This window comes from Oncorhynchus keta, chromosome 2, assembly GCF_023373465.1.
Source record: "Oncorhynchus keta strain PuntledgeMale-10-30-2019 chromosome 2, Oket_V2, whole genome shotgun sequence".
Lineage (NCBI taxonomy): Eukaryota > Metazoa > Chordata > Actinopteri > Salmoniformes > Salmonidae > Oncorhynchus > Oncorhynchus keta.
The window spans coordinates 11364221-11375421 of NC_068422.1; the positions used below are offsets into that span (position 1 = coordinate 11364221).

At 44.3% G+C, this 11201-nt stretch overlaps 1 protein-coding gene across 2 annotated transcripts; it reads right to left on the minus strand.

Moving 5' to 3' along the window:
• Positions 1–1710: 1710 nt before the first annotated feature.
• LOC118370991 (cAMP-dependent protein kinase type I-alpha regulatory subunit) lies at positions 1711–11054 on the minus strand. 2 transcript variants are annotated; one of them, XM_035756275.2, is made up of 11 exons: positions 10886–11054; positions 9479–9705; positions 9130–9297; positions 6805–6896; positions 6616–6677; positions 6463–6509; positions 5919–6077; positions 2809–2869; positions 2484–2605; positions 2309–2390; positions 1711–2101 (listed from the first exon to the last, which is right to left on the minus strand). In XM_035756275.2, exons 2-11 carry the CDS (start codon positions 9650–9652, stop codon positions 1929–1931), a joined length of 1140 nt encoding a protein of 379 aa, XP_035612168.1. In that variant the 5' UTR covers positions 9653–9705; positions 10886–11054; the 3' UTR covers positions 1711–1928. The 2 variants fall into 2 exon arrangements, with proteins under 2 accessions (XP_035612168.1, XP_035612169.1); XM_035756276.2 differs by having other exon boundaries at positions 9479–9679; positions 10886–11043.
• Positions 11055–11201: the final 147 nt, after the last annotated feature.

Genomic DNA, 11201 nt, shown 5'->3' on the forward strand with positions numbered 1-11201 from the left:
TGTACCAACAAATCAGAGGTGAGTGTTAACATGGGGATACTTCCTGTTTTGAGTTCCACTGCTTCTGACAGAATAAGAATCTGCTATGCGTTCTGAGTTGTGAAAACAATTACTAACATTTAGCTCTAGTTTGGTAGCTTTCCAACAGAGAACTTTCTGGTTATATTAAGTTGTACAAACTCTCTCAAACTAGATACAATAACAGTGAATTGGATTGATGGACCAATCAATGGAAACAATATGAGAAAATGTAAAAATGTCTGCGATTTAATGTACAGTAACAACGGAGGATAACCATTGATTATCATTGCATGAAAGCTACATAAGTAGTTAGATGCAATCATTATGCTCCCAGCATTCTTGTAATTCTAAAAAGTACAATTTTATGAATTATTTTGTCAGGATGTCAACATTGACATATTTTTATTGGAACTGAACTAGTTAAATATCTGAACAATATTCAGCATGGACGCTTACTTCACCATGTTACGTTTGATTGTCCCATCTTATCATTGGCCTGTCCTAACCTCGGCCAATCCCCTACTAATCACTGCTCGTGTTTAAACTATAGGAAAACAATTCGAGATTCAGTGAAAGCATACCATATCAATTTGGTACATTTAATCTGTAACATAACTGTGCTCCTATAGGTGACTATGATAGCTAGGTGATGGGCAGCATAACATTTAGATGAGTAAAAAAAAATTCAAAGCAAATGGAAGATCATTTTAAGTGACATTGAAGCAAAATTGCATTGGTGGACCCTGGTTCTAAAAGAGGAGGCGTTATGGGGTTACATCAGGGATTAGGGGGTAGGTACAGGGGTAGGGGATGCGTTATGGGGTTACATCGGGGATTAGGGGGTGGGTACAGGGGTAGGGGATGCGTTATGGGGTTACATCAGGGATTAGGGGGTGGGTACAGGGGTAGGGGATGCGTTATGGGGTTACATCGGGGATTAGGGGGTGGGTACAGGGGTAGGGGATGCGTTATGGGGTTACATCGGGGATTAGGGGGTAGGTACAGGGGTAGGGGATGCGTTATGGGGTTACATCGGGGATTAGGGGTGGGTACAGGGGTAGGGGATGCGTTATGGGGTTACATCGGGGATTAGGGGGTGGGTACAGGGGTAGGGGATGCGTTATGGGGTTACATCGGGGGATTAGGGGGGATTAGGGGGTAGGTACATCGGGGGGGTAGGTACAGGGGTAGGGGATGCGTTATGGGGTTACATCGGGGATTAGGGGGTAGGTACAGGGGTAGGGGATGCGTTATGGGGTTACATCGGGATTAGGGGGTAGGTACAGGGGTAGGGGATGCGTTCAGGGATTGGGGTTACATCGGGGATAGGGGGGGTGGGTACAGGGGTAGGGGATGCGTTATGGGGTTACATAGGGGATTAGGGGGTGGGTACAGGGGTAGGGGATGCGTTATAGGGTTACATAGGGGATTAGGGGGTGGGTACAGGGATGCGTTATGGGGTTACATAGGGGATTAGGGGGTGGGTACAGGGGTAGGGGATGCGTTATGGGGTTACATAGGGGATTAGGGGGTGGGTACAGGGGTAGGGGATGCATTATGGGGTTACATAGGGGATTAGGGGGTGGGTACAGGGGTAGGGGCTGCGTTATGGGGTTACATAGGGGATTAGGGGGTGGGTACAGGGGTAGGGGATGCATTATGGGGTTACATAGGGGATTAGGGGGTGTGTTATGGGGTTACATTGGGGATTAGAGGGTACATTGAGTGGGTGTGTAATGGGGTTACATTGGGGATTAGGGGTACATTGAGTGGGTGTGTAATGGGGTTACATTGGGGATTAGGGGTGGGGTAGGGTGTGTTATGGGGTTACAAAGGGGATTAGGGGGTACAGGGTGTGTTCTGGGGTTACAAAGGGGATTGGGGGGTACAGGGGGTGGGGAAACCCCTCAGACAGACAGTGACACGAAGCTGTTGTACTGTTGGATGTTGCGTTTGAGAATGTCCGAGCAGGGTCCCAGGACACGCTCGAACCGCGGTCGGTCCAGCTTCACACACTTCAGAGGACCGCGGGCGACCACAGTGGCAGCACGGGGACGGTTCATCAGCAGGGCAATCTCACCTGGAGGAACGGAGTACATGTTCAATACAAAACAGGCTTCTGAAATCTGGTTCATTTAAATAGAACCTCCATATGTGAGAAGCTTCCCAACTCAGGTTAGAGCTTTTTCATCATACCACCATAAAATGTGAGATTCAGGATTAAATAGTGCATAAATAAACAAATCAATATAGAAAGAAACTTGATGCCTGAGGAGGTTCTTCTTACCAAAGTAGTCAGACGGTTGTAACCTCCCAACTTCCACAAACTCCTCATTCTCAGAGCGACGCTGCAATACAGCTGCAGAACCCTATAGAACACCAACATCAGGGTAGTGTTCAGTAGGGAGAAACGGTGTTGAAACAGAGTGAAACGGGGAGGTACTTTAGTGTGATGTGCATACCTCCAGTATGATGAAGAACTCGTCGCCAGGCTCTCCCTGCACCACAATCTTCTGTCCATCATCAAACTGCACCGGCTCCAGGGAGTCAGCCACCGTCAGACGCTCCCATTTGTCCAGAGACTCTGAGGGGGTGGAGTCACAAGACGGGGGCGTATGTAACGTCATAATACTGAACCAAAAGGAAACTACAGTACAGCTAGGTGACAGAAGGGTTATTAACCCTTCTGGAAATGAACAGCATCTTGAAAGCCACTGTATGCAAGTTGCTATTATCATTATTATTACAGGGGAATAGTCAAAGATGAGAAGAAACAGTGAGCCTTACCTAAGATGGAGACTTTGCTGAGGAACTCCTCGTACATCTTCCTCTTCCTCAAAGTGCTGCCCTGTAAACAACAATCCTAATGTTTATTCTAGAGTTCTCACGTTTGTTTTAAGCCTTCAAACACCATCATGTATCTACTGCTCATAGGGCTAATCTTTTGTAGTTGTCTCAAATGTTCCCTCCAATTTTTTTTACGCGATTGAGCAAATTTCAGGTCTGCTGAGCAAAAACTTGACGATAGTGAAAATTCTGTACAACTTCCTGCACGTGTTTACAGTGAACATCAAGGCTGGACACCCTTTGAACTACAGTTTTAACAGTGGCTATTTGATCATAATGTACAGTAGACCTACCAGAGTGGCCTACCATCAAAAACAATAGAGAAAATGCATGCCATAGCACTTCAACATGGAAAAGGCTGTTCTATCATTTAGCCTACAGTGGCAGCCAATGTGTTGTGTTCAATGTAGGCCTACATTCCATGAGACTTTAGGGAGAAAAAAAATAACAGAGGGCTTGACATTAACCTGTTTATCTACTTGTCCTTCAGACATGGAGGTGACTGAAAAACTGTTGTGTTTGATGAAAGAAATCACTTTACAAAATAAAATGCATTTTCATTCCCATACCATTATTACAGAGAATCAGACAAATGATGCTACCCTCTGTATATTAGCTACTTAGCTCATTCAAACTGGTGCTACCCTCTGTATATTAGCTACTTAGCTCATTCAAACTGGTGCTACCCTCTGTATATTAGCTACTTAGCTCATTCAAACTGGTGCTACCCTCTGTATATTAGCTACTTAGCTCATTCAAACTGGTGCTACCCTCTGTATATTAGCTACTTAGCTCATTCAAACTGGTGCTACCCTCTGTATATTAGCTACTTAGCTCATTCAAACTGGTGCTACCCTCTGTATATTCGCTACTTAGCTCATTCAAACTGGTGCTACTTAGCTCATTCAAACTGGTGCTACCCTCTGTATATTCGCTACTTAGCTCATTCAAACTGGTGTTCATAGCTCATTCAAACTGGTGCTACCCTCTGTATATTCGCTACTTAGCATTCATTCAAACTTAGGTGCTACCCATTCAAACCGGTGCTACCCTCTGTATATTCGCTCTGCTATATTACCCTCTGCTACTTAGCTCATTCAAACCGGTGCTACCCTCTGTATATTCAAACCGGTGCTGTATACTTAGCTCATTCAAACCGGTGCTACTCCTCTGTATATTCGCTACTTAGCTCATTCAAACCGGTGCTACCCTCTGTATATTCGCTACTTAGCTCATTCAAACCGGTGTCAAAATACAACACTGCCCATTTACAAAAACAATTCAAATAAAGCTATTTTCTTGACTCGCTTTTCAAAGATGTATAGAAATGTACACGTTTTGTTCTCTCGTAGGAAGCAATCACTCCCCTATTACTGACTACAAATGATCTATAACTGGGCTAATAACTCACTAACTAGCAACGGATGTGAACAAAATGTGCACACGTGGCTACATGCAGCTCTCACTTTGATCTCAAAACAAGAGTACAGACTCACGACCACTCATGCTGTAAACACAGTCCAGTTCAAATATGGCACAAATCCATATACGGAAACAGTCTATTTGTATATAGACCTACTGCAGCTATGATTGGTTATGCCACACCGGTCTGTGTAAAGCACGGGCCGAGTCGTCTGTGTCAATGCAATAGAAACCTCCTCGGATGCGTTCCGCCTACAACTAAATCTCTTGCATAGTTTATTATGTTGCATTGAAAATGGCTAATAATGCATTGATTTGAATCACAATTGCCACAGTAAAGGGAAACATTGATAGTGTTAACAGGGAAAACTGTAGAACAGTGGTGCACCAACCTTTCCTGAGTCAAGATCACTTGGAGTGAAAATGCACGCTCAGTTTTTAACGTGACAAAAAACAACATAACCTTATGCAACATTAACCAATTAAAAACAGTACTGTAGCAATGAGGTTGCTCAGTATGCTATAGGCCCAATACATTATAATCGCATATTAGCTTTGCTTGAAATGCCAATGCATTGTCGTTTGGGAAATTTTTGACCACACCAGTAATAGATCCGTTGTTGTATTACTTGTATTCTCACTCAGCTGTACTGAGGGTCCGTCTCTCAACATCCCTCCACTGACACTGACCAAAAAGGGTCACTGTCTTCCAGCTGATGGCACAACTTGAGTCACACCGCATTATTTCTGCCTTATGAAGAAATTCATGTTATTACTCCTATGAGGAAAGTGAAATATTATTCAATATTAAATAAGACCCAAGACGCTAATAATAACAGCAGTGCTTGTTGTAGCACTGAGTGGAAATAGGAAGAACACGCATTTTATGGCTTTTAAAAGTGTTGAATACAAAGTGTTGACAGTATGGAGTAAGAATTTAACATCAACTCACTCATAAAAACAGCATATCTTTGCTGTACTCATTGACAGTCTCTCTCTAGCCATGGTTTTAAACATTTATAAATCTCACAGAATCAAATTTGCTGTGGCTTCCTTTTATGCCCGCTATGTTACTGCAGCCACTAATCTGAGCCATCCGATTGGCCAGCGGTAGACCTTTCGTGCACTTGATTTGCTCTCAGGGCACGCTGGTAAGCCAGAGTTTGTATCTTCAGACACATGAAATGGTTCAAAATGTCAACAGTTGGCCTACCCGGCACACAGGACAGCTGAATCAGGTGCACCGACCACTAACAGCCAGAGACAAATAAAAAAACTATCAACACAAGGCTTTATCATTGAGGTTTTAACAGAAATGTTTGCAGATCAACTGGGAATGCTTTGGAGATCAACGTGACCACTGCTCTAGAAAGTTGAGAAGTTCAATCTCGTGCTTCTCTCTGTGGGCTGATATTTCTGCACGGCAGTCCCGGGGGAGCTGTGCCGACAGTCTCTGGGCTACTGCGCGCATGCAGCTTAGAGGGAACATTGGTTGTCTGTATAATTAATGAAATATAATCATAGCAATTCCACCTTTCCCTACTCATCGTTAATTAATCCAAAAGTATTGAAAGTAAATCAACAAATTAAGTCAGTCAGGTGAAGTGTCAGAGCAGAGCGAGGCTCACCATGAGTATCCTCCTGTAGCTGTCTCTGTCGATGCCCCACAGTTTGACGTTGCTCTTGGCTCGGACGGTGGCAGCCCTGGGGGTCCCGTAGATCAAGGCCAACTCTCCAAAGCTGCCCCCCTCCCCGATATTGGTCACCCACTCATTGTTGACATAGACCTGGCAGGAAGGTGGTGGGGGGGGTGTTAAGATATTAAGACCAGGTAAGGTTAGTGTGTTGCTGTCTCTATTAGATGTTGTCATTTCTGCCTATGTCGTTTCATTTATTGTGTAGAAATAATTAGGTTTGGCCATCTAATTAGAAACCTATTTCTATGAGAGTAGGCAGGCTAAGGTAACAGATGACAAAACATATAAATGGTATAAAAAGAGAGTTTCAAAAGTAAGCCTGTCATATTCCGGTGGGGGAAAAAACAAGACAAGCTTTCAACTTGGGGCCTGTCTTCTTTTAAACTGGAATGCTTGTGTGTGTGTTAACATGCGAGTCATTGTGCAAAAGCAAAAAGAGTGCTGTTGGTTCCTAAAATAGATCAAAGAGACGTACATCCGTCTCTCCTTGGTCAATGACGTAGAAATTATCTCCCTCATCACCTGACGGGGAAGAGAGGATATTGGTCATATTTTCTCTGGAATAAAAAGACATTCAGGTCTAATTGAATTTCCACTGAATCTAAAGAAAAATAAGATCCTACTTTACCTTGCATAATGATAGTCTCTCCAGCGATGTAGGTAACTGAAAACATGGCATCAAATATGTCACTGCGAATAAAGATTGTATTCGTTAAGCTTTGGTAAAAATATTAAAGTTTGTGACTTGATCAGTGGGATTGATAAACTCATCGACAACCAAACTTTACAAACAAATCAAAGCCTGTTAACAACATACCTCCTCTCGTTGTCATCCAAGTGAGAGAATAGCACATTCTTTTCGATAGCTTTAGCCAGGGCAGCCATTGTTTTGTAGTCTTTAGGAATGACCTTGAAAACAAAACGTATCCAAGATTAGGAATTTCACCCTAGCTATTCACAAGATCTCCAGCCAGCCCATAGATGACTAAGTAGATGATACTTTTGTGGCCTAGTCTGAGCGACTGTGTTTTGTGGACTAATCTGAGCGACTGTGTTTTGTGGACTAATCTGAGCAACTGTGTTTTGTGGACTAATCTGAGCAACTGTGTTTTGTGGACACGTCAGGGATGCAAACTGGTGAGGGCCCAAAAAGGTGACACTTTTTTTTGCATGTTTCAGTGCAAAAAATATATATATCCCTGCTAGGAAGAAGTGCAGGTTTTTACTAATTAAACAAAGAATATGATCTACATGATCAGTCTCTATGTGTGCAAAAATAACATTCACTAAGTAAAAAAAAAATGTAATAATCCCCCTCACTCAGAAACACACAAATGTTACTGTCAAGTGCAACACAACAAAAGCAATATCTTTGGGCTACACTGCACATTATTACATTTTCTGCCTGTGGACATCTGTCCTACAATGTGCCAGCAGAGCATGATACCCTTTGTTGGCATAATTGATCTCTTTCAGGCAGAGTACACCTGGCATACCTCTTTTTATCCACTGTACTGAAAAGGTGAGAAAGAGGGAAAGTGTGTGGTGTTCCTTTCACCTCTATAGTGGCATCCAGCTTAAGCCAGGCCCAGCTCCAGCTACACTTGATCCCTGAATCCACTTGTTTAACAAGCAACGCCTCATTTTCACCTAATTCTCTTTCTGAAAATTAACCACATACTGTAGAGGTTAAACATTACTTCACAGATCGTAGTTAGTTTGTTAGCAAATTAACTAGTCAACATTTCACACAGATTGCCAGGGTCCAGTAAGCAACTAACGTGTTATAACTTGAGGAACGGCAAGGAGTCATATACCAGTTAAAACTACAGCGAATTGGTTAGGTTTACATAAAATTAGCTCATCTGATGTTGTAACGTTAGCTAACTAACATTATCTGTCTGACTTTATTAGCCAGATAATTTTCACACCATTAACTGATCAAATAATTGAGTTTAACTGGCTAATGTTGCTCAACATTTCTCTGACTATCTAATGGAGAATTCGATCCAGCTAGCAAGATAACATTACTCAATACTAACAATACTTGTTCCACCACACTCTCCCTCACCTCAAACTATCCAAATGCAAGTTGTTTTTCGGTAACAGCTCATGAGGCGCTGATGCTGTAACGAGCAAATTGGTTGTCTCTTCTCTCTTCAGTAGCATGCTGCATTCTGTTGCTATGTGAACGATGGATACAGCCTTGGATACAGCAAGTACTGCGCCGAAAGCGCATCAATCGTTTGCTTACAGACAGTGGTGTGATCCATAGCCAAGCATCCCTGGGACTAGCCCGAGCGACTGCGTTCTGTGGGCCAGCCCGAGCGACTGCGTTCTGTGGGCCAGCCCGAGCGACTGCGTTCTGTGGGCCAGCCCGAGCGACTGCGTTCTGTGGGCCAGCCCGAGCGACTGCGTTCTGTGGGCCAGCCCGAGCGACTGCGTTCTGTGGGCCAGCCCGAGCGACTGCGTTCTGTGGGCCAGCCCGAGCGACTGCGTTCTGTGGGCCAGCCCGAGCGACTGCGTTCTGTGGGCCAGCCCGAGCGACTGCGTTCTGTGGGCCAGCCCGAGCGACTGCGTTCTGTGGGCTAGCCCGAGCGACTGCGTTCTGTGGGCTAGCCCGAGCGACTGTGTTCTGTGGGCTAGCCCGAGTGACTGTTCTGTGGGCTAGCCCGAGTGACTGTGTTCTGTGGGCTAGCCCGAGTGACTGTGTTCTGTGGGCTAGCCCGAGTGACTGTGTTCTGTGGGCTAGCCCGAGTGACTGTGTTCTGTGGGCTAGCCCGAGTGACTGTGTTCTGTGGGCTAGCCCGAGTGACTGTGTTCTGTGGGCTAGCCCGAGTGACTGTGTTCTGTGGGCTAGCCCGAGTGACTGTGTTCTGTGGGCTAGCCCGAGTGACTGTGTTCTGTGGGCTAGCCCGAGTGACTGTGTTCTGTGGGCTAGCCCGAGTGACTGTGTTCTGTGGGCTAGCCCGAGTGACTGTGTTCTGTGGGCTAGCCCGAGTGACTGTGTTCTGTGGGCTAGCCCGAGTGACTGTGTTCTGTGGGCTAGCCCGAGTGACTGTGTTTTGTTGATGCTGTGTTGTTTTAGTAGAGCCATGTGTTTGAAGGCGATTTCATTTTTTTCCTGCATGCGTTTCCTCACCTTTCTGACATAGGATGCAGCGTCCTCCTCTGTGTAGACCTCAGCACTGATGGCTCCTCTCCTCCGGCGACCCTTGACAACGGGGTTCATGGGAGGAGACACCTCCTCATCCCTGGAGTCAGAACGGCTGCTGGCCTTCTGCTGGTTTAGGATCTGCTTGGCCTCTTCCTGCACGAGGTCACAAACATCCAATCAGCTGCCCGGGGAATGCTTTCCAATATAAAAGGCACTACAATGGTAAAAATACTTTCATGGAAGGGCCTGTCAGGTCTGGAGGTACACAGCTAGACGGTACGCATGCATGCACGCAGTTGCACGCATACGCACTACCCTACCCACCCAGACTCACCTTCTCCAGCCTCTCAAAGTACTCTCTGAGGAATGCCATGGGTCTGTCAGGCCTGGAGGTACACAGCTGGACGATGCAGTCCTTCAGCAGCTGCTGGATGTTGTGTTTCTGCACGTAGAGCTCACACTCCCTCAGACTCCTCTCCTCCTCACTGCTCGTACTGCTCGACGCCATCACGATGTGCTCCTGCTCCGCTACGACCTGGTAAACAAACTCTGACCTTTGAACTAGAGATGGAGAGACAACTTGGATGGTTACTTTATCATTTTCTGAAAGAGAAACAATGCTCTTCTAATGTGGTTGTTATTGTCTTCTAAAATGAGGGCGCATGTGAGACAGAAATAAAGTGAAAAGAGGTGTTGCAGGGTTGCTTGATGGAAATGTGGTCATATGATGATGGTGTGGTAAACCCACTGTATCCTTGCTTGATGTCATCTGACATTTATCAGTTTCATAATGCAGAGGTCAGGATTACTGTATATCATAAACAGTAAATAGCACCATGTCATTCCTAATCTAACAAAGTAGATTATCAAAGATGGAGCCAGATAGCAAGCACGCCATGCTGCTTTACTACTAAAGACAGGATCTATTGCATTGGTAAAGTTAAGTCCTCCACCAAAGGGTTACATTGTACTGTTCATACGGTTCAGTCGCATCACTCTAAGGCAGATCATGAGGTCACAATTATAAATTAGAACTTGTTCTCAATTTGCCTACCTGGTTAAATAAAGGTGAAAAAAATAGGATACAAATTATAGAAACAACCATTTACATCAAGCATTAATAAACTAAATATCTAGCCGAGCTAATGTTGAATAGGATTTCAGACGGTTCTTGAATTTCCTGTTATCTAGGGATGCTTATTGCTCTGGCGTTTACTGCTTATGAACTTTCTCCTGTAATAATATGAGATGTCAAAAATAAAATAGGCCTTAATTTCAAACCGTTGATTGGAGCAGTAACGTTTACCAGCTGGAAGGGTAAATTATAAACCAAATACTGGTTGACTATGATGCTAGTTAGCTAGCTATGATATTAGCTATTGCCTTCAAATACAACAGGGAGCATAACAGATGACAGCACTCAAGACCTAGCTAGTTAGCTAAGTTAGGCCTTTAATACGTAGTTAGCTAGGTACTAGAGTTAGTACGCGTCACATCGCTGTTTGGTCGCAGATTACTGGTACGTTAGCTAGTTAGTTAACTTAAACATACTAATGACGAAGCTAGCTTGCTAAAATTGATTGATATCAAATCTAGCTAACTAGTTGGCATTTAGGCCTGCAAAGCCCTCTTGCCAATGACGCCATCTTGAGCTCTATCATAAACAAATATGAGACGGAGGCTACATATCCCGCAATTGCAAGGATATCAATTTTCAACGACGAAGCATGTAAATACTTACAAGAACCCGTGAATTCTTACCGAGCCCTTCGTCACTGACTCGGTTTTGGATGTTATTTCCACAAGCGTACCAAATTTCTCCCTTCGACTTTTCCAAATCCTTGAACCGCTGCCCCACCGGATACGGGTTTAGGACCAATCACGAGCCGTCATTGACGTCAATTCGCCTCGTTCTGACATGTGAGCCGTAACTGATGTGCGTAATGAGTAGGATTCTGTGTTTTCACATGCAAAAGTGATTAGCTTTACCAATGAAAACGAGATAGAAAATTAAAACATTAATTTTTATTGAAAATATATGTTGTATGTTTGTATGT

Bases quoted from the DNA above. Each gene is read 5' to 3' on its own strand.
- LOC118370991 (XM_035756275.2), bottom strand. From the start codon at position 9,652: ATGGCGTCGAGCAGTACGAGCAGTGAGGAGGAGAGGAGTCTGAGGGAG. The intron at 6,678-6,804 runs GTATGTTGTTAA...CTTTATTCGCAG, and splicing joins TTGGATGACAACGAGAGGAG to TGACATATTTGATGCCATGT. The intron at 6,078-6,462 runs GTACGTCTCTTT...CCTTCCTGCCAG, and splicing joins TTGACCAAGGAGAGACGGAT to GTCTATGTCAACAATGAGTG.